Here is a 25,809-nt window from a genome sequence, read left to right on the forward strand (position 1 = left end):
TATTCCCTCAAAATTCCTCCTAAAATCCCCCTCAAAATCCTCAAATTTCCCCCAAAACCCCAAATTATCCCCCAAAATTTCTCCCAAAATCCTCCCCAAAAAAAGCCCAAATTATCCCCCAAAAATCATCCCAAACCCACCCCAAAATTGGGTTCAGGGGGGGTCCCCAAAATTCTACAATGTTTTGGGACCACCCCCCAACTTCTTGGGACCCCCAAAACCCCAAATTTCCCCCCAAAAAACCCCAAATTATCCCCCAAAATTCATCCCAAAGCCACCCCAAAATGGGGTTTGGGGGGGACCCCAAAATTCTACAAAGTTTTGGGACCACCCCCCAAATCCCAAATTCCTCCCAAAGTCCCCCTCAAAATCCTCAAGTTTCCCCCAAAACCCCAAATTTCCTTCCAAAAACCCCAAATTTCCTTCCAAAAACCCCAAATTTCCTTCCAAAAACCCCAAATTTTCCCCAAAATGGCCCAAAATGGGGTTTGGGGGGTCCCCAAATCCCCTGGGACCCCCCAAAATCCCCCAAAATCCCCCAGACTCACTGAGGCCGACCATCCCGTCAGGCACCCGGTACTCCTCGGTCACCGTCGTCCTGGGGGGACAAAAATCCCATAAAAATCCCAAAAAACCCTCCCAAAATCCCATAAAAATCACCCAAAAAAACCCTCCAAAATCCCATAAAAATCACCCAAAAAAACCCTCCCAAAATCCCATAAAAATCCCAAAAAACCCTCCCCAAATCCCATAAAAATCACCCCAAAAAAACCCTCCCAAAATACCATAAAAATCACCCCAAAAAAACCTCCCAAAATCCATAAAAATCCCAAAAAACCCTCCCAAAATCCCATAAAAATCACCCAAAAAAACCCTCCCAAAATCCCATAAAAATCCCATAAAACCCTCCCAAAATCCCATAAAAATCACCCTAAAACACCCCATAAAACCACCCCAAAAATTCCCATAAAATCCCCCCAAAATCCCATAAAAATCACCCTAAAAAACCCCATGGAACCGCCCCAAAAATTCCCATAAAACTCTCCCAAAATCCCATAAAAATCCCCATAAAACCCTCCCAAAATCCCACCAAAATCACCCTAAAAAAACCCCATAAAACTCCCCAAAAATTCCCATTAAAACCTCCCAAAATCCCATAAAAATCACCCCCAAAAAACCCCATAAAGCCACCCCAAAAATTCCCACAAAATCCCATTAAAGACTCCATTTAAAACCCCATAAAAACTCCCAAAAATTCCATAAAAGCCCCACAAAAACCTCTCCAAATTCCCACACAAACCCTCCAAAATCCCATAAAAACCTCCCCAAAAAACCCCACAAAATCACCTCAACTCCCCCCAAAATCCTCCCAAAAAACCCCAAAAAAATCCCATTAAATCCCTCCCAAAACCCCAAATCCCCCCAAAAATTCCCATATAAAATCCCAAAAAACCCCCCAAAATTCCTCCTAAAAACCCCCCCAAAACCCCATAAAACCCCCAAATTCCCCCAAAATCCCATAAAATCTCCCCAAAACCCCCTAAAATCCCCCCAAAACCTCATCAAGTCCCCCCAAACGCCCCCAAATCCCCACAAAATCCCCCAAATTCTGCCAAAATCCCATCAAACCCCCCAAATCCCCATCAAATCCCCCAAAATCCCATAAAATCTCCCCAATACCCCCTAAAATCCCCCCAAAACCCCATAAAATCCCCCCCAAAATCCCCCAAAACCCCCTAAAATCCCCCCAAAACCCCATAAAACCCCAAATCCCCCCAAAACTCCCCATCAAATCCCCCAAAATCCCCCCAAAACCTCATAAAATCCCCTAAAATCCCCCCAAAACCTCATAAAATCCCCCCCCAAATCCCCCCAAAACCCCAAATCCCCCCCAAAACCTCATAAAATCCCCCCAAATCCCCCAAAATCCTCCCCAAATCCCTCCATAAACCCCATCAAATCCCCCAAAACCTCATAAATTCCCCCAAAACCCAATCAAATCCCCCTAAAACCCCATCAAATCCTCCAAAACCCCATAAAACCCCAAATCCCCCAAAATCCCCCCAAATCCCCCAACCCCCCGAACCCCGTACCTGGCAGGGGGGTGGATGGGCCCCATCGGTGCCGGCAGCGCTGGGGGGGGAACCTGAGCCCTCCGTGGGGGTCCCCAAATCGGGGTGACCCCAAAATCCACCCCAAAATATCCAAAATCCCAACCTGAGCCCTCCGTGGGGGTCCCCAAATCGGGGTGACCCCAAAATCCCACCCCAAAAATCCCACCCAAAATCCGCCCCAAAATATCCAAAATCCACCCTAAAACACCCACCCCAAAAATCCCCCAAAATCCCCACAAAATCCTCCCCAAATCCCCCCAAAATCCCAAACCTGAGCCCTCCGTGGGGGTCCCCAAATCGGGGTGACCCCAAAACCCCCCCAAAATCCCCCCAAAATATCCAAAATCCACCCTAAAACACCCACCCCAAAAATCCCCCCAAAATCCTCCCCAAATCCCCCCAAAATCCCAAACCTGAGCCCTCCGTGGGGGTCCCCAAATCGGGGTGACCCCAAAATCCACCCCAAAATATCCAAAATCCACCCTAAAACACCCACCCCAAAAATCCCCCAAAATCCTCCCCAAATCCCCCCAAAATCCCAAACCTGAGCCCTCCGTGGGGGTCCCCAAATCGGGGTGACCCCAAAATCCCCCCAAAATCCACCCCAAAATCCCCCCAAAATATCCAAAATCCACCCTAAAACACCCACCCCAAAAATCCCCCCAAAATCCTCCCCAAATCCCCCCAAAATCCCAAACCTGAGCCCTCCGTGGGGGTCCCCAAATTGGGGTGACCCCAAAATCCACTCCAAAATCCCCCCAAAATATCCAAAATCCACCCTAAAACATCCACCCCAAAATCCCAAATCCCTCCTCAAAATCCCCCCAAAAATCGTCCCCAAATCCCCCCCAAAATCCCAAACCTGAGCCCTCCATGAGGGTTCCCCCAAAATCCTCCCCAAAATCCCCCCCCAAAAAATCCCAAATCCACCCCAAAAATCCCCCCAAAACCCCAAATCCCCCACCCCAAAATCCCTTCAGGACCCCCCCAAAACCCCTCAGGACCCCCCAAAACCCCTCTGGGGACCCCCAAAAACCCCTTCAGGACCCCCCCAAAACCCCTCTGGGGACCCCCAAAAATCCCCTCAGAACCCCAAAACCCTCAGAACCCCCCAAACCCCTCTGGGGACCCCCAAAATCCCTTCAGGACCCCCCAAAACCCCTCAGGACCCCTCAAATCCTCCCCCTGAACACCTCCAAAATCCCCTCGGGACCCCCAAACTCCTCTGGGGACCCCAAAAATCCCTTCAGGACCCCCAAAATCCCCTCAGGACCCCCAAAACCCCTTCAGGACCCCCCAAAATCCCCTCAGGACTCCCAAAAACCCCTCAGAACCCCTCCAAAATCCCCTCAGGACCCCCAAAATCCCCTCAGGACCCCCCAAAATCCCCTCAGGACCCCCCAAAACCCCCTCAGGACCCCCCAAAATCCCCTCAGGACCCCCCAATCCCCACTCACCTTCCCCCTGCGCCGCCAGTTTCTTGCTCTCGGGCTGATCTGGGGGTGCAGAATTTGGGGTTGGGGACCCCCAAATTTCCCCCCACCCCCCGCCGGCCAAAGTTTGGGGTCCCCCCGGGTTTTGGGGTTGGCCTCCCCCTCACCTCCATCCTCCAGCTGCCGTTTCTGCCCCCCAAAAGCCCCGAAATCCGGGGGGGGGGCGCTGTTGTTGGGCACCGGGGGCGCCGCGTCCCCCCCGATCTTGGCCGCGATCTGAGGGGAGAAAAGAGAAAATTTTGGGGGGTGGAGAAGCAGAAAAAGGAGAAAATTCACCCCAAAATTCCCTCCTGAAAAATCCCAGATTGCTAGAAAAAAATAGGAGATAAAAAACAAATAAAATCGGGAAAAAAATTGCATGGAAATTGGATTAAAACGACCCAAAACTATCCTAAAATTGCCCCAAAACTGCCCCAAAAGGCCATAAAATTATCCTAAAATTGCCTTAAAATGCTTCTAAATACCCCAAAATGCTCTTAAATCAACCCAGAAATACCTTAAATAACACAAAATTGGCTAAAATGCTCCTAAATCCCACAAAATACTCCTAAACCCCACAAAATTACCCAAAATAATATAAAATTATCCTAAAATTGCTTTAAAATGCTTCTAAATAGCCCAAAATGCTCTTAAACCAACCCAAAGTCACCTTAAATAACACAAAATTGGTTAAAATGCCCCTAAATCCCACAAAATTACCCAAAATAATATAAAATTATCCTAAAATTGCTTTAAAGTGTCTCTAAATATTCCAAAATCTGATAAAATCACCCCCAAACCATAGATCACCCCAAAAATACCTTAAATAGCATAAAATTTGCTAAAGTGCCTCGAAATCCCATAAAAAGCCCCAAAATCACCACAAAATTGCTCCAAAATATCACAAAATTATCCTAAAATTGCCATAAAAGGCTTCTAAATACCCCAAAATGCTCTTAAATCAACCCAAAATTACCTTAAATAACACAAAATTGGCTAAAATGCCCCTAAACCCCACAAAATTACCCAAAATAATATAAAATTATCCTAAAATTGCCTTAAAATGCTTCTGAATACCTCAAAATGCTCTTAAATCAACCCAAAATTACCTTAAATAACACAAAATTGGTTAAATTGCTCCTAAATCCCACAAATGCCCCAAAATCACTGCAAAGTTGCTCCAAAATATCACAAAATTTTCCTAAAATTGCCCTAAAATGCTTCTAACTATTCCAAAATCTCATAAAATCACCTTCAAGTCCTAAAAAATCATCCCAAGATTACCTTAAACAACATAAAATTGGTGAAAGTGCTTCTAAATCCCACAAAAAACCCCAAAATCACCACAAAATTACTCCAAAATATCACACAATTATCCTAAAATTGCCTTAAATTGCTCCTAAATACTCCAAAATTTCATAAAATCACCCCCATATCCCACAAAAGTGCCCAAAATGCCCTTAAATCACCCCAAAATGCCCCAAGATCGCATTAAAATGCCCCAAAATGTCCAAAGATCGCCCCAAAATCCCACAAAATGCCCCTAAGTTACCCCAAAACCCCTCAGGACCCCCCCAAAAATTCCCTCCCTGACCCTCCCTAAACTCCTCAAGACCCCCTCAAACCTCTCAGGAACCCCGAAATTCCTGACAAAACCCCCAAAAATCCCCCAGGACCCCCAAAAATCCCTCCCTGACCCTTTTGAAACTCCTCAAAATCCTCCAGACCCCCAAAATCCCCCTCAGGTCCCTCCGAAACTCCTCAGAACAGCCCAAACTCCCCCCCAGGACCCCCAAAATCCCCCAGGACCCCCAAAATTCCCCCAAAATCCCTCAAATCCCCTCAGAACGCGCCAATTCCCCTCAGAAGCCCCCAAAATTCCCCCAAATTCCCCTCAGAACTTCTCAGGACACCCCAAAACTCCCCTCAGGATCCCCCAAAATCCCTCAAATCCCCTCAGATCCCCTGAAAACTCCCCTCAGGATCCCCCAAAATCCCTCAGGATCCCCCCAAATCCCCTTGGGATCCCCCCAAAACCCCTCAAATCCTCTCAGATCCCCCAAATCCCCTCAGGATCCCCCCCAAATCCCCTTGGGATCCCCCCAAAACTCCCTCAGGATCGCCCAAAATCCCTCAAATCCCCTCAGATCCCCCCAAATCCCCTCAGGATCCCCCAAAATCCCTCAAATCCCCTCAGAACGCCCCAATTCCCCTCAGAACCCCCCGAAACTCCCTCAGGATCCCCCAAAATCCCTTAAATCCCCTCAGAAACCCCCAAATCCCCTCGGGATCCCCCCAAATCCCCCTCAAAATTCCCCCAAATTCCCCTCAGAATTCCCCAAGACCCCTCAGGACCCTCCAGGACCCCTTAAAATCCCCCCAAATCCCCTCGGGATCCCCCCAAAACTCCTTCAGGACCCCCCAAGTCCTTCTCAAAACCCCCAAATTCCCCTCATATCTTCTCAGGATGCCCCAAAACCCCCACAGGACCCCAAAAGCCCCTCAAATTCCCTCAGAACCCCCCAAATTTTCCTCAGGACCCCCGAAAACTCCTCAGGAGTGCCCAAATCCTCCTCAGAACGCCCAGATTCCCCTCAGAACCCCCCAAATCCCCCTTAAAATCCCCTCAGGATCCCCCAAAATCTCCTCCCGTCTCAAATCCAACCTCTCCTGAGTGACCCAAACCCCTTTCCCACCCTTTGCTCCATTACCGCACTCATTAATCCCCAAATTCCGCTAATTAACCGCGCTAATTAATCAAATTAACGGCACAATTACGGTAACGGCGCCTCAATCGCCGTAATTACGGTACCGTGAGGGGGAAAAGGAGAGAAATAAACAGGAACGGAAAAGGCGGGAAAATCGTGAGGGGGAGAGGTCGCCCCTCCCCCCGCCCCCCCCGTTCTCCCCTCACGACCCCCGGTGTGGGGGAGGGGGGGTGGGGGGAGGGGCCTTACCGGGAATGTGGGGGCGGGGGAGGCTCGGGAGGGATCCCCGGCGCCTCCCTCGCTTTCCCTCCGCCCCTCCGAGCCCCTCACCTGCCGAGCTCGCTGCACCGCGTCGGCGAACGCGTCTTTCCTGCCGCTGCCGCCGCCGCCGCCACCGCCGCCGCCTCCGCCACCGCTGCCGCCTCCGCCACCGCCGCCTCCTCCTCCTCCTCCCGGGCCGGCGCCGGGCCCGGCTGAGGGAGGGGCGGAGGGAGCGGCCCCCGGTTGAGGCGGAGGGGGCGGCGCGGGGCCGAACTCGGACATGGCGGAGGCGGCGACGGGAACGGGCCGCGCTCGCCTCAGGCCGCGCGGGGCAGGCTGGGAGGCCCCGCCCTCACCGGAGGAGCGCGACCAATCACCTCGCGTATTCGCGCTGACTGACAGACGTCTCACCCAATCAGATACTGAGGGCAGCGCGCGGCGGCCAATGGGAGGAAGGAAGGAGCCGGCGCGCTGCGATTGAGGGGTGTTAGGTTGAGTGACAGCGGGGATAGCCAATGGAAGGGTGAGAATGGACGCGGGGCGTGGGCGGGACTGACGGTGTGCGGCCAATCAGGGCATAGGAGACCCCGCGATTGGTGGAGGAAGCGGAAATAACGGAAAAGGAGGGGCGAGAAGTGATTGACGTTTGCTTTGACTAATCGAATTCGGCGTTATCCCCTCCCTCCCGCGCTGCGCAGCGATTGAATGACGTGTTTGACTGACAGCCAGCTCAGCCAATAAAATCCACGGAGCGGGAAAGGCGGATCTTTCTTAGATTGACAGCCCGGCGGATCAATCAGCCGCGGAAAACTCGCTGGCCAATCACAGCCGGGCTCGCCTGTGGGCGTTTGATTGGCAGCTCGCCCAGCCAATAGCGTGCGTCCCCGCCAGCGCGGCGTCCAATGAGCGGCACGCGGTGCTTTTGGAGGGAAACAACGACCAATAGCGTGCGCGGAGCTTTCCCAGGGGCCCGCCCATGCTGGCAGACCAATTACAGATTAATAAATAAACCTTTATTGACATCGCAGGGCGTGGCCACATTGGCCGCGCCCCTTTCACAGAGGCCTCAATTTGGGCCCGGATTGGGAAATTTTGGTTTAAAAAAAATTCCTAAAAAATGTCCTGGGGGAAACCGGGGGCACCTGGACAGGTGAGAGGGGCAGCGGAGAGCAGGTAGGGACAGGTGTGATGCCCAGGTGTGCCCAGGTGTGTCCACATCCATGCCCCGGTGTGCCCAGGTGTGCCCAGGTGAGTCTGAAGTGATGCCCAGGTGTGCCCAGGTGTGCCCACATTCACGCCCAGGTGTGCACAGCCTCGTCCAGGTGTGCCCAGGTGTTCACAGCTGTGCCCAGGTGTGTCTGCGGTCACGTCCAGGTGTGCGTGGCTTCATCCAGATGTGCCCAGGTGTGTCCCAGGTGTGCCCACGGCCACCTCTGGGTGCACTCAGCCCCTCCCAGGTGTGCCCAGGTGTCCCCAGATGTCCCCCCAGGTGTTCTCAGGTGTTCTTTGGCGTCCCCAGGTGCATCTGGGTGCACCCAGCTGTGTCCCAGATGTTCCCAGGTGTGTCCAGGTGGACCCAGGTGTGCACAACGTGGTCTGGGTGTGTCCAGGTGTCCATCCAGGTGTCCCCAGGTGTCCCCAGGTGCACCCAGGTGTGCCCAGGTGTGCCCAGGTGTCCCCCCAGGTGCCCCCAGGTGTCTCCAGGTGTTCTTTGGTGTCCCCAGGTGCGTCCCAGGTGTGTCCAGGTACATCCAGATGTCCACCTGGGTGTCTCCAGATGTTCCGCAGGTGCACCCAGGTGTGTCCAGGTGTCCCCAGGTGTCCCCAGATGTTCCCCAGGTGTCCCCAGGTGTCTCGGGGGGGTCTCGGCCCCTCAGGGCTCCTCCTCCTCCTCCATTGCCAGCGGCCACTGGGGGGGGACAAAATGGCGTCACCTGTGTCTCGCCAAGCCCCGCCCCCTCCAGGCATTAGCCCCGCCCCCTCCCGGCGTTAACCCCGCCCCCTCCATGTGCTCACCTGTGTCCACAAGCCCCGCCCCCTCCAGGCATTAACCCCGCCCCCTCCACGTGCTCACCTGCGTGTCCCCAAGCCCCGCCCCCTCCAGGCGGTAACCCCGCCCCCTCCAGGCGTTAGCCCCGCCCCCTCCACGTGCTCACCTGCGTGTCCCCAAGCCCCGCCCCCTGCAGCTGCTCCGGAACCTTCCGGAAGGCGGCGTTGCTGAAGCTGATGCTGTTGGTGCTGCGCCGGCGCCACCAGCGCCACAGCGCCCGCCCGGCCAGGCCCAGGCACAGCAGCAGACCTGGGGGGGCAAAAGTGGGGGTCAGGGGGGGGTCCCCAAAATTTGGGGAACCCCAAAAAATCCGGGAGAGCCCAAAATTCTGGGATTTTACCCCAAAATTTGGGGGTTTTACCCCAAAAAATTTGGGGTTTTGCACCAAAAATCTGGGGTGCCCCATTGGGATCCATTCATGGAGCCCCCTGGTGGCTGCAAGTGGGAACTGCAGGAAGGGGGCGACCTCCCATAAATCCAGGATTTTACCCCCAAAAAATCGGGATTTTTTCCCCAAAAAACCTGGATATTCCCCTAAAAAACAAGGACAGTCCCCTAAAATCTGGGAGAACCCAAAATTCTGTGATTTTACCCCAAAAATTTGGGGTTTTGCACCAAAAATCTGGGGTGCCCCATTAGGATCCATTCATGGAGCCCCCTGGTGGCTGCAAGTGGGAACTGCAGGAAGGGGGCGACCTCCCCTAAATCCAGGATTTTACCCCCAAAAAATGGGGATTTTTTCCCCAAAAACACCTGGATATTCCCCTAAAAAACAAGGACAGCCCCCTAAAATCTGGGAGGACCCAAAATTCTGGGATATTCCCTCAAAATTTGGGATTTTACCCCAAAATTTTGAGATACCCCATTGGGATCAATTCATGGAGCCCCCTGGTGGTCACAGGTGAGAATTGCAGGGAGGGAATGACCACCAAAATCTGGGCTATTCCACCCCAAAAAACCTGGATATCACCCCTAAAACCGGGATATAACCCCCAAAAAAACAGGATGTCACCCCGAAATCTGGGATATTCCCCCAAAATCTGGGATAGTCCCACAAAATTTAGAATTTCACCCCAAAATTTTGAGATATCCCATTGGGATCAATTCATGGAGCCTCCTGGTGGCCACAACTGGGGACTGCAGGGAAAGGGTGAACCCCAAAATTTGAGACCCCCCCCCCGTTCAATTTGTGACCCCCCCTCTCTGAGACCCCTCCCCTCATTTTAAAACCTCCCCACCCCTACTTGGCGACCCCTCCCCATTTGTGACCCCTCCCCATTTGTGACCCCCTTTCCCCCTCCAAGCTCCCCCCCATTTTTGGGGACCCCTCCCATTTCCCCTCCCCCACCCCCATGATTTTAACCCCTCCCCCCCCGTCCATACCAAGGGGCAGCAGGACCCCCAGTGACGTCATCCATGGCCCCGCCCCTCTGGCCCCGCCCAGTTGGACGAGGTCCCCTGTGGGAATAAAAGCGGTCAGGGGGCGTGGCCAAATGATCGGTGGGCGTGGCCACGTTGCTAAATGGGCGTGGCCACGTGCGCTGGGTGGGCGTGGCCTCACCGTTGGGGGCGTGTCCCTCGGCGCTGAGGTTGCGGCTCTGGGGCTCCGGTTCGGGGGTCCCGGGGAGGGCTGGGGGGGGACACAAAGAGGGGGAGGGGTCACCTGGGGGGTTTTGGGGGGGGTCTCACCTGTCCCAGGTGTGGCTGGGGAGGGTCTGGGGGGGATTTTGGGGGGTCTGGGGGGATTTGAGAGGGTTTTGGGTGGTCTGGGGGTGTCTCTGGGGAGGGGTCTCTGAGGGGATTTGGGGGATTTTGGGGTCTCACCTGTCCCAGGTGTGTCTGGGGGGGATTTTGGGGGGTCTGGGGGGATTTGAGAGGGTTTTGAGTGGTCTGGGGGTGTCTCTGGGGAGGTTTTCGGGGGGGGTCTCTGAGGGGATTTGGGGGATTTTGGGGTCTCACCTGTCCCAGGTGTGGCTGGGGAGGGTCTGGGGGGGTTTTTGGGGGGTCTGGGGGGATTTGAGAGGGTTTTGAATGCTCTGGGGATGTCCCTGGGGAGGTTTTCAGGGGAGTCTCTGAGGGGATTTGGGGGATTTTGGGGGGGAATTTTGGGGTTTCACCTGTCCCAGGTGTATCTGGGTGGGGATTGGGGGTGTTTTGGGGGATTTTGGGGGGATTTTGGGGGGGTTTTGGGGGTCTCGCCCACCATGGCAGGTCCTGTTGTCGGGGCCCAGCCCCATTCCTGGGGGGCAGCTGCACTCGAAGCCGATGGGGAGATCCCGGCAGGAGTGGGAGCAGCCCCCGGACCCCTGCAGGCACTCGTTCACCCCTGGAAACACCAAAAAATGTCACAAAAAATTCAAAAATTCCAACGCCAAAAATCCCCAAAATCCAAAAAATCCCAAAATTCAGCACCCTAAAATCACAAAAATTCAAAAAATTCCAACGCCAAAAATCCCAAAAATCCCAAAATTCACCACCCTATTTTGGGGCTGATTTGGGGGGGATTTTGGGACAATTTTTGTAGGGTTTTTGGGGCAGTTTTGGGGCATTTTTGGATCAGTTTTGGGGGGGAAGTTTGGGAGGATTTGGGGCTGATTTTTGGGAGATTTTGGGACAATTTTGGACGGATTTTGGGGCATTTTTGGGGAAGTTTATTGGGCACTTTTTGAGCAATTCTTGGGGGAATTTTGAGGGTTTTTAGAGGCGGTTTTGGGGTCTCTTGGGGCAGATTTTGGGGGTTTTTTGGGAGTTTTTTTGGGGTTTTTTGCGGGATTTCGGGCCCCTCCTCACCGCACTCCTTGAGCGGCTCGTCGGACCAGTCGCGACAGTGGCGCCGCCCATCGCAGACCTGCGCTATCGCGATACATTCACCCGAGCGGCAGCGGAACCGCTGCGGGCCGGGGCACGCCGGGGCTGGGGCAAAGAGAGGGGGGGTCAAGGACCGAGAGACCCCCAAAAATATCCCCGAAATCCCCCCAAAATATCCCCAAAATCCCCCCAAAATATCCCAAAATCCTCCCCAATAATCCCCCTAAAACCCCCCCAAAATTTCCCAAAAGTATCTCCAAATATCCCTAAAAATACCCCCAAAAATCCCGAAAATTTTTCCCAGACATTGCCCCAAAATTCCTCCCTAAAATCCCCCCGAAAATTTCCCAAAAATCCACCCTAAAAATCCCCCCAAAAAATCCCCTAAAAATTCCCCAAAAATATCCCCAAAAATCCACCCAAAAAATCCCCCCCAAAACTTCCCAAAAAATCCCCAAAAAATCCCAAAAAATTTCCCAAAAAATCCCCAAAATTTCCCCCAAAATCCCCCCAGGCCCCGCCCCTCCCTCCCTGACGTGGCCCCGCCCCCCGGACGTGGCCCCGCCCCTCCCGCACCCTCCGGACACGCCTCCTCGTCGTCTCCATGGCGACAGTCACGTGTCCCGTCGCAGGCGCGCGCCGCGGGGATGCAGCGCCGGTCGCGACAGCGGAACTGCCCGGGGGGGCACGGCGGGGGCGGGGCTACGGGAAAGGGGCGGGGTCAGAGAGAAAGGGGGCGGGGTCAGAGACAAAGGGGGCGGGGTCAGAGAGAAAGGGGGCGGGGTCAGAGAGAAAGGGGGCGGGGTCAGAGGCAAAGGGGGCGGGGTCAGAGAGAAAGGGGCGGAGTCAGAGACAAAGGGGGCGGGGTTAGAGGCAAAGGGGGCGGGGTTAGACTGGGGTCCCTCCCAGTCCCTCCCAGTTTGTTCCCAGTCCCTCCCAGTTTATCCCAGTCCCTTCCAGTCCCTCCCAGTTTATCCCAGTTTGTTCCCAGTCCCTTCCAGTCCCTCCCAGTCCCCCCGCACTCACCGCACCCCTGCTCGTCGGAGCTATCGCGACAAATGGTGACCCCATCGCAGCGCCACCTCCTGGCCAGTCCCTCCCAGTTTATCCCAGTTTGTTCCCAGTTTATCCTAGTTTATCCCAGTCCCTCCCAGTCCGTTCCCAGTTTATCTCAGTCCATCCCAGTTCCCCCGCACTCACCGCAGCCCAGCTCGTCGGAACTATCGCGACAGTCGGCGGTTCCGTCGCAGCGCCACCCGCCGGCCACACACTCCCAGTTTATCCCAGTTTATCCCAGTTTATCCCAGTTTGTTCCCAGTTTATCCAGTTTATCCCAGTTTGTTCCCCCCGTACTCACCACACCCCAGCTCGTCGGAACTATCGCGACAGTCGGCCGTTCCGTCGCAGCGCCACCCGGCGGCCACGCACTCCCAGTTTATCCCAGTTTATCCCAGTTTACCCCAGTCCCTCCCAGTTTATCCCAGTTTGTTCCCCCCGCACTCACCGCACCCCTGCTCATCGGAACTATCGCGACAGTCGGCCGTTCCGTCGCAGCACCACCCGGCGGCCACGCACTCCCAGTTTATCCCAGTTTATCCCAGTTTATCCCAGTTTGTTCCCAGTTTGTTCCCAGTTTATCCCAGTCCCTCCCAGTCCGTTCCCAGTTTATCCCAGTCCCTCCCAGTTTATCCCAGTTTATCCCAGTTTATCCCAGTTTGTTCCCAGTTTGTTCCCAGTTTATCCCAGTTTGTTCCCCCCGCACTCACCACACCCCAGCTCGTCGGAACTATCGCGACAGTCGGCCGTTCCGTCGCAGCGCCACCCGGCGGCCACGCACTCCCCGGAGCCGCAGGGGAACTGCAGGGGGGGGCAGGGCGGGGGGGGGCGGGGCGTCCCGCACAGCCCCTCCCCCTCGTCGCTGCCGTCGCGACAGTCGCGATCGCCGTCGCAGCGCCACAGGCGGGGCACGCAGGCGCCGTCGCGACAGCGGAACGACGAGGGGGGGCAGGGCGGCGTGGGGGGAGGGGCGCAGCCCAGCTCGTCCCCCCCGTCCGCGCAGTCGCGGTCGCCGTCGCAGAGGAAATGTCGCGACAGGCACGACAGGTCCCCGCACTGGAAATGGTCGGGAGGGCACGGCGGGTGCGCTGGGTGAGGAAAGGAATTTGAATAGGTTTGAATAAGTTTGAATAAATTTGAAAAATTTTGAATAAATTTGAATAAATTTGAATAAATTTGAATACGTAAAATTGGATAAAAAATAAATAAAATAAAGTAAAAGAAAAGAAAAGAAAATGAATAACAGTTAAAATAAAATAAAATAAATAAAATAAAATTAATTACAGTTAAAATAAAATTTAAAAAATAAAAATAAATAAAAAAAAAATTAAAAAAAATAAAATAAAATAAATTACAATTAAAATAAAATTAAATTTAAAAAAAATAAAACAAATTACAATTAAAATAAAATAAAATGAAATAAAATGAATTACAATTAAAATGAAATAAAATAAAATTAAAAAAATGAAACAAAATGAATTACGAATAAAATGAAATGAAATGAAATGAAATAAACTAAAATGAATTACAATTAAAATGTAATAAAATAAAATAAAATAAATAACAATGAAAATGAAGTAAAATAAAATGAAATAAAATGAATTGCAATTAAAATGAAATAAAATAAAATGAAATGAAATAAAATGAATTACAATTAAAATGAAATAAAATAAAATGAAATAAAATGAAATAAAATGAATTACAATTAAAATGAAATGAAATGAAATGAAATGAATTACAATTAAAATGAAATAAAATAAAAAGAAATAAAATGAATTGCAATTAAAATGAAATGAAATGAAATAAAATAAACTATTTTTGGTGAATTTTAACCCAATTTTGGTGAATTTTATTCCCATTTTTTGGGGTTTTAATCCCAATTTTGGGGGATTTTTATCCCATTTTTGTGGTTTTCATCTCCATTTTTGGTTTTTTACCCCATTTTTGGGATATTTTACCCCAATTTTTGGTTTTTTCTCCTCATTTCAGGATTTCCGCTCCACCCTTGAAACTTCCTCTGGAATTTCGGAGTTTGACCCCAACTTTTAGGGCGGCTCCTTTTCCGTTTTTCACCATTTTTAACCCAAATTTTTGTGTCCCTCTCTCACTTTTTCCTCCTTTCCCCTCATCTTTATATTTCCCCCTGATTTTTGGTGGTTTTTATTTCGATTTTTTGGGGTTTTTCCTCCATTTTTTGGGGTTTTTATTCCGATTTTTTTCCCCCGTTCCGGCCCCACCCGGGCGCGCCCTCCCCGCGCGCCGCGCGCTGATTGGCTGCCTCGAGCCACGCCCCCGCGGGTGGCCAGTCTGAGCTCAGCCAATCAGAGACGCGTCCGCCGAGGGGCGGGGCGAACCGCGCGCGCTGATTGGTTCATGGCGGGGTGGGTGGGGATGAGGGGGCGTGGCCTCGGATGGGGTGGGGCGGGGTCGCGACACGTGGGGGGGACCCGGGGGGGAATTTGGGGGGTCCTGGGGGGGAAATTGGGGGGATTTGGGGGGATTTGGGGGTCCTGAGGGGATCTGGGGGGTCCTGGGCAAATTTTGAGGGGATTTTGGGGGTCCTGAGAGGTCCTGGGTGGGAATTGGGGCGTCCTGAGGGGGTTTTGGGGGGATTTTGTGGCTCCTGGGGGAGATTTTGGGGTTCTCAGGGCGGATTTTTGGGATCCTGGGGGATCCGGGGGGGATTTTGGGGGTCCTGGGAAGACCTGAGGGGATTTTGGGGGGTCCTGGGAGGATCACGAGGAAATTTTGGGGGTCCCGGGTCGAATTTTGGGGGTCCTGGGGGGATTTTGGGGTCTCTCCCCGTCTCACCTGTGCTCGGTGTCGCCGCCGCCGCCGCTGCCAGGAGGAGCAGGAGGATCCCGGTGGTCCCGGGTCGGTTCCCGCTGGTCCCGGGTCCCATCCCGGCCGTTCCCGGTTCTGTTTTCGGTCCCGTCCCGGTTCGGGAGCGGAACCGGAGCTTGGAGAGACGCGGGAGCTCCGAACTGATCCCGGTGCCGGTGCCGCTCCCGGTGGGTCCCGGTGCCGCTCCCAGTCCCGGTTCCGGTTCTGATCGCTCCCGGTACAAATCCCGGTGTTTATCCCGCTCCCGGTCGTTCCTGGTTCTGATCCTGGGGCTTATCCCGGTCCCAGTTCTGATCCCAGTCCCGGTCCCGGTGCCGATCCCGGTGTTAATCCCGGTCCCGGTTGCGATCCCGATTCCGGTGCTTATCCTGGTCCCGGTCGCTCCCGGTGCTGATCCCGGTGCAGATTCCGGTCCTGGTTCAGATCCTGATCCCGGTCGCGGTCCAGATCCCAGTTTTTATCCCGGTACCGGACGCTCCCAGTGCCGGTACAGGTGCCGATCCCGGTGCCGATCCCGGTTCAGGTCCCAATCCCGATCCCGGTCCCGGTGCCGATCCCGGTGCTTATCCCGGTACCGGACGCTCCCGGTCCCGATTCTGATCCCGATCTCGGTGCCGATCCCGGTCTCTCCCGATCCCGGTCTCTCCCAGTCCCGGTCCCGGTGCCGGTTCAGGTCCAGGTCCCGGTGCCGATCCCGGTGTCGGTCTCTCCCGGTGTCCCCGCGGCCGCGGCTCCGCTCGGGCCCCATTTAACGGGCGGGGGGCGGAGCCCGGGGCGTTCAAAAAGGGGGAGGGGAGGGGCGGAAAACCGGGAATGAGGGAGGGGCGGGAAAAGGGAATGAGGGAGGGAAAACCGGGAAAGGAAACCGGGAATGAGAGAGGGGAAACCGGGAAAGGAAACCGGAATGAAGGGAGGGAAAACCGGGAAGGGAAACCGGGAATGAGAGACGGAAAACCGGGAAAGGAAACCGGGAATGAGAGAGGGAAAACCGGGAAAAGAAACCGGGAATGAGAGAGGGAAAACCGGGAACGAGGGAAACCGGGAATGAGAGAGGGAAAACCGGGAACGAGGGAAACCGAGAATGAAGGGAGGAAAACCGGGAATGAGGGAGGGAACCGGAAAAGAGGGAGGGGCGGGAAAGGAAAGCGGGAATGAGGGGCGGGAAACCGGGAGGGAAACGGGGAATGAGGGAGGGGCGGGAAAAGGGAATGAGGGGAGGGAAAACCGGGAAGGGAAACCGGGAATGAGGGAGGAGCGGGAAAACCGGGATAAAAGGAGGAAAAGCGGGAAAGGAAGCCCGGAATGAGGGAAGGGAAAATCGGGAGGGAAATCCGGGATTGAGGGAGGGAAAACCGGGAATGAAAGGCAGGAAAAGAGGGAGGGAAAACCGGGATAAAAGGAGGGGAAAGCGGGAAAGGAAACCGGGAATGAAGGAGGGGAAACCGGGAGGGAAAAGCGGGAAAGAGGAAACGGGGAATGAGGGAGGGCCGGGAAAACCGGGATGAAAGGAGGAGAACCGGGAGGGAAAACCGGGATAAAGGGAGGAGAACCGGGAAAGGAAAGCGGGAATGAAGGAGAGACGGGAAAAGGGAATGAGGGGAGAGAAAACCGGGATAAAAGGAGGAAAACCGGGAGGGAAACGGGGGAGGAAAATGGGGAATGAGGGAGGGGAAACCGGGAAAAAGGGAGGAAAACCGGGAAAGCGGGAATGAAGGAGGAGGAAACCGGGATAAAGGGAGGAAAACCGGGAGGGAAATCCGGGATGAAGGGAGGGAAAGGGGGAGGGAAATCGGAGCTCAAGGGAGGAAATCCGGGCAGGAAAAACCGGAACAGCAGGGAGGAGAAAAGGGCTCCATTCTCCCATTTTCCATCCCCAAAAATCACCCCAAAACTCCTCTGGAACCCAAATTCCCACCCTGGGTCACCCCAAGTTCCCAATTCCCACCCAGGGACCCCAAAAATCCCCTCTGAAACCCCAAGAACCCCAAAAAATGACCCCAAAAACTCCTCTGGAACCCCAAAAATCCCCTCGGGATCCCCCAAAAATCCCCTCTAGAACCCCACAATCCCCAAAAATGACCCCAAAAACTCCTCTGGAACCCCCAAAATCCCCTCTGGAACCCCACAGTCCCCAAAAATGACCCCAAAAACTCCTCTGGAACCCCCAAAATCCCCTCTGGAACCCCAAAAATGACCCCAAAAACTCCTCTGGAACCCCCAAAATCCCCTCTGGAACCCCAAAATTCCCAAAAATGACCCCAAAAATCCCCTCTGGAACCCCACATTCCCCAAAAATGACCCCAAAAACTCCTCTGGACCCCCAAAATCCCCTCTGGAACCCCAAAATCCCCAAAAATGACCCCAAAAACTCCTCTGGAACCCCCAAAAATCCCCTCTGGAACCCCAAAATCCCCAAAAATGACCCCAAAAACTCCTCTGGATCCCCCAAAAATCCCCTCTGGAACCCCAAGAACCCCAAAAATGACCCCAAAAATCCCCCCAGGGAGCCCCCAAATCCCCAACTTCCCCCTTGATTTAAGGAATTAACTCATTAATCAACTCTGGACTCGGCTCCCGTTGGATTAATTAATTTATTAATTAATTCTCGACCCTTGGGGACCCAGGGGCAGCGACAGCGCCGGGGGTGGGGGAGGGGCCGGGACAGCCCAAGGCTGAGCTGGGCCGGGGGGGGGGCTGGGAACACCCAGGGGGGATTTGGGATGGTCCAAGATGGATTTAGGGTGATCCAAAGGGATTTAGGATCACCCAGGGGGGATTTGGGATGGTCCAGGATGGTCCAGGATGGATTTGGGATGGTCCAGGATGGATTTAGGGTGATCCAAAGGGATTTAGGATCACCCAGGGGGGATTTGGGATGGTCCAGGATGGTCCAGGATGGATTTGGGATCATCCAGGATGGATTTGGAATGGTCCAGAATGGTCCAGGATGGATTTGGGATGGTCCAGGATGGTCCAAAGGGATTTAGGAACATCCAGAATGGATTTGGGATGGTCCAGGAGGGATTTGGGATGGTCCAGGATGGTCCAAGGGGATTTAGGAACATCCACGATAAATTTGGGATGGTCCAAGGAGATTTAGGGTGGTCCAAAGGGATTTAGGATCACCCAGAATGGATTTGGGATGGTCCAGGATGGTCCACGATGGATTTGGGATCATCCAGGATGGATTTGGGATGGTCCAGAATGGTCCAGGATGGATTTGGGATGGTCCAGGATGGATTTGGGATGGTCCAAAGGGATTTAGGATCACCCAGAATGGATTTGGGATGGTCCAAGGGGATTTAGGAACATCCAGAATGGATTTGGGATGGTCCAGGATGGTCCAAGGGGATTTAGGACCATCCAGAATGGATTTGGGATGGTCCAGGAGGGATTTAGGGTGATCCAAAGGGGATTTAGGAACACCCAGGATGGATTTGGGATGGTCCAAGAGGATTTAGGATGATCCAAGAGGATTTAGGATGGCCCAGGATGGATTTAGGAGCATCCAAGAGGATTTGGGAGCATCCAAGAGGATTTGGGAGCATCCAGGATGGATTTAGGATGGTCCAAGGGGATTTGGGATCACTCAGGATGGATTTAGGACCATCCAAGGGGATTTAGGAACATCCAGGACCACCCAAATCTGGGCCAATCTGGACCTGGGACCTTTTGGGACCAACCCGGGCCAATCCAGGCCCACCTGGGCTGATCCAGGATGGATTTAGGACCAACCCAAGAGGATTTGGGATCACTCAGGATGGATTTAGGATGGTCCAAGAGGATTTAGGAGCATCCAGGATGGATTTAGGACCATCCAAGGGGATTTAGGAGCATCCTGGACCACCCAAATCTGGGCCAATCTGGACCTGGCACCACCTGGGACCAATCCAGGCCAATCTAGGCCAACCCAGGATGGATTTAGGACCAACCCAAGAGGATTTAGGATGGCCCAGGATGGATTTAGGATCATCCAAGAGGATTTGGGATCACTCAGGATGGATTTAGGATGGTCCAAGGGGATTTAGGATCATCCAGGACCACCCAAATCTGGGCCAATCTGGACCCGGGCCAATCCAGGCCAACCCAGGATGGATTTAGGATGGTCTAAGAGGATTTGGGATCATCCAAGAGGATTTAGGAGCATCCAGGACCACCTAAATTTGGGCTAATCTGGACCTGGGACATCTTGGGACCATCTGAGACCAACCCAGGCCAACCCAAGCCGGATTTAGGATGGTCCAAGAGGATTTGGGATCACTCAGGATGGATTTAGGATGGTCCAAGGGGATTTAGGAGCATCCAGGACCACCCAAATCTGGGCCAATCTGGACCTGGCACCGCCTGGACCAACCCAGGCCCACCTGGGCTGAGCCGGGTATAAATACGGGCGCGGACTTTGGGGTTTTTGGGGTTTTTATTTTTTTGGGGATTTTTTGGGGTTTTTTTGGGGGGATTTTTTTTGGATTTTCAGGATTTTTGGGAATTGTGGCGTCGCTGCCGTCGGAGCTACGGGGGGAGGGGAATTTTGGGGTTTTTTTGGGGGTTTTTTTTGGGGGGGTTTCTCAGAGTTCCGGAGCCGTGGAATGTTCGGGGTTCAGTCGTCCTCGGTGCCGCTGCCAGAGCGATCCTGGGGAGGGATTTGGGGTCAGGTTTGGATGTTTTGGGGTTTGGGGTCAGATTTGGGGATTTTGGGGTCAAAACTGGGGGTTTGGGGTCAGGATTTGGGGTTGGGATTTGGGGTCAGATTTGGGGATTTTGGGGTCAAAATTGGGGGTTTGGGGTCAGGATTTGGGATTTGGGGTCGGGATTTGGGGTCAGATTTGGGATTTGGGGTTTTAGGATGGGATTTGGGGGTTCAGGATTTGGGATTTGGGGGTTCAGGATCTTGGGTTTCAGGATTTGGGGTTCAGGATTTGGGATTTGGGGTCAGGATTTGGGATTTGGGGTTTTAGGATGGGATTTGGGATTTGGAGGGTTTTGGGGGATTTGGGGGTTCAGAATTTGGGATTTGGGGTCAGGATTTGGGGTCAGAATTTGGGGTTTGGGGTCGGGATTTGGGATTTTGGGTCAGGATTTGGGGTCAGAATTTGGGGTCAGAATTTGGGGTTTGGGGTCAGGATTTGGGGTTTGGGGTCGGGATTTGGGGTTTGGGGTCAGGATCTGGGATTTAGGGTCAGGATTTGGGGTCAGGATCTGGGATTTGGGATTTGGGGTCAGGATTTGGGGTTTGGGGTCGGGGTTTGGGGTCAGGATTTGGGGTTTGGGGTCAGGATTTGGGGTCAGGATCTGGGATTTGGGATTTTGGGTTTGGGGTCAGGATTTGGGGTTTATGATCAGAATTTGGGGTCAGAATTTGGGATTTTGGGTCAGGATTTGGGGTCAGGATCTGGGATTTGGGGGTCAGGGTTTGGGGTTTGGGGTCCGGATTTGGGATTTTGGGTCAGGATTTGGGGTTTGGGGTCAGGATTTGGGATTTGGGATTTTGGGGTCCCACCTCCTCCTGCTCGTCGTCGCTCTCGTCGTCGCTCAGGAGGGGTTTGGGGCGCCCCCCCCGCCCCCCCCGGCGCCGGCCGCCCTTGCCGCGTTCCGGAACCTTCTCCTTGCGGCCCAGGCGGATCTTCACCTTCACCGAGCGCGCTGCGGGCGGGAAACGGGGACTGAGCAGCAATCCCAGTGATCCCATTGATCCCATTGATCCCATCGATCCCACCTGATCCCAACCCCATCCCATTGATCCCATTGATCCCATCCTTTTGATCCCACTGACCCCATCCCAATCCCATTGATCCCATTGATCCCATACAATCCCATTGATCCCATCCCAATCCCAATCCCATTGATCCCATCCAATCCCAATCACACCCCATCGATCCCATCCAATCCCATCGTTCCCATTGATCCCATCCCATTGATCCCATTGATCCCATCCCAATCCCAATCCCATTGATCCCATCCCAATCCCAATCCCAATCCCATTGATCCCATCCCAATCCCAATCCCATTGATCCCATCCCAATCCCAATCCCAATCCCATTGATCCCATCCCAATCCCAATCCCATTGATCCCATCAATCCAATTCACCCATCCCAATCCCATCCCATTGATCCCACTGACCCCATCCCAATCCCATCGATCCCATTGATCTCAGCCATTGACCCCATCAATCTCATTGACCCCATACAATCCCATCGATCCCATCCGATCCAATCCCTTTGATCCCATCCCATCAATTCAATCCCATCGATCCCATCGATCCCATCTGATCGATCCCATTGATCCCATCTGATCGATCCCATCAATCCCATCGATCCCATCGATCCCATCTGATCGATCCCATCAATCCCATCGATCCCATCGATCCCATCTGATCGATCCCATCAATCCCATCGATCCCATCGATCCCATCTGATCGATCCCATTGATCCCATCTGATCGATCCCATCAATCCCATCGATCCCATCTGATCAATCCCATCCGATCAATCCCATCTGATCAATCCCATCGATCCCATTGATCCCATCCGATCAATCCCATTGATCCCATCCCATTGATCCCATCTGATCAATCCCATTGATCCCATCCCATTGATCCCATCTGATCAATCCCATCAATCCCATCGATCCCATCCATCCCCTCCGATCAGTCCCATCGATCCCCTCCGATCAGTCCCATCGATCCCATCGATCCCATCCGATCAATCCCATCAATCCCATCCGATTGATCCCATCCAATCAATCCCATCGATCCCATCAATCCCATTGATTCCATTGACCCCCATTGACCCCATCAATCCCATCAATCCCATCGATCCCATCCGATCGATCCCATCGATCCCATCCCATCAATCCCATCGATCCCATTGATCCCATCGATCCCATCGATCCCATCCAATCAATCCCATTGATCCCATCGATCCCATTGATCCCATCGATCCCATCCGATCAATCCCATCCGATCGATCCCATCAATCCCATCGATCCCATCCAATCGATCCCATCTGATCAATCCCATCGATCCCATTGATCCCATCCAATCAATCCCATTGATCCCATCCAATCAATCCCATTGATCCCATCGATCCCATTGATCCCATCAATCCCATCCGATCAATCCCATCTGATCGATCCCATCAATCCCATTGATCCCATCCGATCGATCCCATCGATCCCATCCCATCAATCCCATTGATCCCATCGATCCCATTGATCCCATCCAATCAATCCCATTGATCCCATCGATCCCATTGATCCCATTGATCCCATCCCATCAATCCCATTGATCCCATCGATCCCATTGATCCCATCCAATCAATCCCATTGATCCCATCGATCCCATTGATCCCATCAATCCAATCAATCCCATCCGATCGATCCCATCAATCCCATCGATCCCATCCGATCGATCCCATCCGATCAATCCCATCGATCCCATTGATCCCATCAATCCCATCCGATCAATCCCATCTGATCAATCCCATCAATCCCATTGATCCCATCCGATCGATCCCATTGATCCCATCCCATCAATCCCATCGATCCCATTGATCCCATCGATCCCATTGATCCCATCCAATCAATCCCATTGATCCCATCGATCCCATTGATCCCATCAATTCCATCCGATCAATCCCATCCGATCAATCCGATCAATCCCATCGATCCCATCCGATCGATCCCATCCGATCGATCCCATCAATCCCATTGATCCCATCCGATCGATCCCATCCGATCAATCCCATTGATCCGATCGATCCCGCAGCCCCCCGGCGCACCCTCGGACTCGGAGCCTTCCTCCTCGGCCTCCTCCTCCTCCTCGCTCTCCTCGCCGTCGCTCTCCTCCTCCTTCTCCACCTTCTGCCGCACGCTGGTGAACACCGACTGCAGCACGATCGAGTCCTCGTAGATCTGCCAATGGTCACTCGTGGTCACTCGTGGTCACTCGTGGTCACTCGTGGTCAGTCATGGTCAGTCGTGGTCAGTCATGGTCAGTCGTGGTCAGTCATGGTCAGTCATGGTCACTCGTGGTCATTCATGGTCACTCGTGGTCAGTCTTGGTCACTCGCGGTCAGCCGTGGTCAGTCATGGTCAGCCGTGGTCAGCCGCGGTCACTCATGGTCACTCATGGTCAGTCATGGTCACTCATGGTCAGTCATGGTCACTCATGGTCACTCGTGGTCAGTCGTGGTCAGTCATGGTCACTCGTGGTCAGTCTTGGTCACTCGCGGTCAGCCGCGGTCACTCGTGGTCAGTTGTGGTCACTCGTGGTCAGTCGTGGTCACTCGTGGTCAGTCATGGTCACTTGTGGTCACTCATGGTCAGTCATGGTCAGTCATGGTCAGTCATGGTCACTCATGGTCAGTCATGGTCAGTCATGGTCACTCGTGGTCAGTCATGGCCACTCGTGGTCACTCATGGTCAGTCGTGGTCACTCCAGGTCACCCCTGGTCATCCCTGGTCACTCCTGGACTTTCCTGCTCCTCCCTGGTCATTCCAGATCCCACCCCAGGTTGTCCCCTCGGGGTTGTCCCACCCCAGGTTGTCCCACCCAGGTTGTCCCACCCCAGGTTGTCCCACCCCAGGTTGTCCTCTCCAGGTTCTCCTACCAGATACCCCTCCAGGTTGAAGGTCTGGGCGTTCTGGCCCAGGTTGTCCCTCACAGATCCCACCACAGATCCCACCCAGGTTGTCCCCTCCAGGTTGTCCTCTCCAGGTTGTCCTACCAGGAAGCCCTCGAGGCTGAAGGTCTGGAGCAGCATCACGTCCTTCTCCAGGTCATTCCATCCCACCCTGGGTTCCATCCCACCACAGATCCCACCCCAGGTTGTCCCTCACAGATCCCACCCCAGGTTGTCCTCTCCAGGTTCTCCTACCAGAGACCCCTCCAGGTTGAAGGTCTGGGCGTTCTGGCCCAGGTTGTCCCTCACAGATCCCACCCCAGGTTGTCCCCTCGGGGTTGTCCCACCCCAGGTTGTCCCACCCCAGGTTGTCCCCTCCAGGTTCTCCTACCAGAGACCCCTCCAGGTTGAAGGTCTGGGCGTTCTGGCCCAGGTTGTCCCTCACAGATCCCACCCCAGGTTGTCCCCTCGGGGTTGTCCCACCCCAGGTTGTCCTCTCCAGGTTGTCCTACCAGAGACCCCTCCAGGTTGAAGGTCTGGGCGTTCTGGCCCAGGTTGTCCCTCACAGATCCCACCACAGATCCCACCCCAGGTTGTCCCCTCGGGGTTGTCCCACCCCAGGTTGTCCTCTCCAGGTTGTCCTACCAGAGACCCCTCGAGGTTGAAGGTCTGGGCGTTCTGGCACAGCAGCATCACGTCCTTCTCCAGGTCGTTGAGGCTCCGGTATTTGTGGTTCCGGATCCGTTCCTGGCCGGGAGGAACCGCGGTCACGGTGGGGCCTGGTGGAGCCCCAGGAGATCCCGGTGGACCCCGGTGGATCCTGGTGGAGCCCCAGGAGATCCTCCAGGAACCCCAAGGAACTTCAAGGAACCACTGGTGGACCCCAGTAGAACCTCAAGGATCCTCCAGGAACGTCAAGGAACCTCCAAGAACCTCAAGGAACTTCAAGGATCCACTGGTGGACCCCAGTAGAACCTCAAGGATCCACAGGTGGATCCCAGTGGACCCCAGTGGATCCTGGTGGACCCCAATAAATCCTGGTGGACCTCAGTAGATCCTGATGGGTCCCATCCTGGTGGATCCCATCCTGGTGGATCCCCAGTGGATCCTGGTGGACCCCAATGAATCCTGGTGGACCTCAGTAGATCCTGATGGGTCCCATCCTGGTGGATCCCATCCTGGTGGTCCCCAGTGGATCCTGGTGGACCCCAGTAGACCTCAGTGGATCTTAATGGTCCCCAGTAGATCCTGGTGGACCCTGATGGACCTCGGTGGACCCCAGCGGATCGTGGTGGACATTGGTGGACCCCAGTAGATCCTGGTGTACCCCAGTAGACCCCAGTGGATCCTGGTGGACCCCAGTGGACCCTGGTGGATCCCAGGAGGTCCTGGTGGACCCCGATGGATCCTGGTGGACCCCAGGATGTCCTGGTGGACCCCAATGGACCCTGGTGGACCCCAATGGACCCTGGTGGACCCCGATGGGCCTCAATGGAGCCCAGCAGACCCCGGTGGACCCCAGAAGGTCCTGGTGGATCTTGGTGGACCCCAATGGGCCTCAATGGAGCCCAGCAGACCCCAGTGGACCCCAGCAGGTCCTGGTGGATCTTGGTGGACCCTGGTGGCCCCAGGAGATACCTTGATCTTCTTGAAGTCCACGGGCTTGCGGATGAGCTCGTAGTACTCGGGGAGCTCCTTGCGGGACGGCAGCTGGATGAAAACCTCGCTGAGCTGGCGCCCGCTGCTGCTGCGGGGGGACACGGGCGTCAGCGCGGCCTTCGGCGCCATCGTCGTCGTCATCGTCACCATCGTCATCATCGTCATCGTCACCATCATCATCATCGTCACCACCGTCATTGTCATCATCACCACCAGCAT

At 54.1% G+C, this 25,809-nt stretch overlaps 3 protein-coding genes across 3 annotated transcripts in view; all 3 read right to left on the bottom strand.

Annotated features, from left to right (window-relative positions):
* Nucleotides 1-548: 548 nt before the first annotated feature.
* LOC134434021 (far upstream element-binding protein 2-like) lies at nucleotides 549-6,837 on the bottom strand (the record flags this gene model as incomplete). Its single annotated transcript, XM_063182715.1, has 5 exons — nucleotides 6,625-6,837; nucleotides 3,715-3,823; nucleotides 3,572-3,610; nucleotides 2,094-2,133; nucleotides 549-598 (listed from the first exon to the last, which is right to left on the bottom strand). Coding segments are annotated over exons 1-5 (451 nt in total), but the record flags the coding sequence as incomplete, so codon positions are not given.
* A 715-nt stretch (nucleotides 6,838-7,552) lies between these two features.
* Nucleotides 7,553-15,949, bottom strand: LOC134434020 (low-density lipoprotein receptor-like). Its single transcript, XM_063182714.1, has 9 exons — nucleotides 15,281-15,949; nucleotides 13,180-13,557; nucleotides 11,990-12,115; nucleotides 11,396-11,518; nucleotides 10,809-10,931; nucleotides 10,167-10,235; nucleotides 9,989-10,063; nucleotides 8,712-8,854; nucleotides 7,553-8,464 (listed from the first exon to the last, which is right to left on the bottom strand). The coding sequence occupies exons 1-9, from the start codon at nucleotides 15,369-15,371 to the stop codon at nucleotides 8,429-8,431; spliced, it is 1,164 nt and encodes a 387-aa protein (XP_063038784.1). The 5' UTR covers nucleotides 15,372-15,949; the 3' UTR covers nucleotides 7,553-8,428.
* Nucleotides 15,950-17,943: 1,994 nt separating this feature from the next.
* The window catches only part of LOC134434022 (transcription activator BRG1-like), a 48,252-nt gene continuing 40,386 nt past the window's right edge, over nucleotides 17,944-25,809 (bottom strand). The window contains 5 exon segments of the mRNA XM_063182716.1: nucleotides 17,944-19,943; nucleotides 20,811-20,953; nucleotides 23,089-23,221; nucleotides 24,577-24,678; nucleotides 25,570-25,678. Of these exon segments, the coding sequence (XP_063038786.1) occupies nucleotides 19,911-19,943; nucleotides 20,811-20,953; nucleotides 23,089-23,221; nucleotides 24,577-24,678; nucleotides 25,570-25,678 (520 nt within the window). The 3' untranslated portion in view covers nucleotides 17,944-19,910.

Source organism: Melospiza melodia, unplaced genomic scaffold (genome assembly GCF_035770615.1).
Source record: "Melospiza melodia melodia isolate bMelMel2 unplaced genomic scaffold, bMelMel2.pri scaffold_299, whole genome shotgun sequence".
NCBI lineage: Eukaryota > Metazoa > Chordata > Aves > Passeriformes > Passerellidae > Melospiza > Melospiza melodia.

What these genes read in the sequence shown, in the direction of transcription:
- LOC134434020 (XM_063182714.1), bottom strand. Translation starts at nt 15,371, where the DNA reads ATGGGACCCGGGACCAGCGGGAACCGACCCGGGACCACCGGGATCCTC. An exon ending in TTCCGACGAGCTGGGGTGTG is followed by an intron (nt 12,116 to 13,179) that starts GTGAGTGCGGGG and finishes CCTTTCCCGTAG; the next exon opens with CCCCGCCCCCGCCGTGCCCC. An exon ending in CGACAACAGGACCTGCCATG is followed by an intron (nt 10,236 to 10,808) that starts GTGGGCGAGACC and finishes GTCCCCCCCCAG; the next exon opens with CCCTCCCCGGGACCCCCGAA.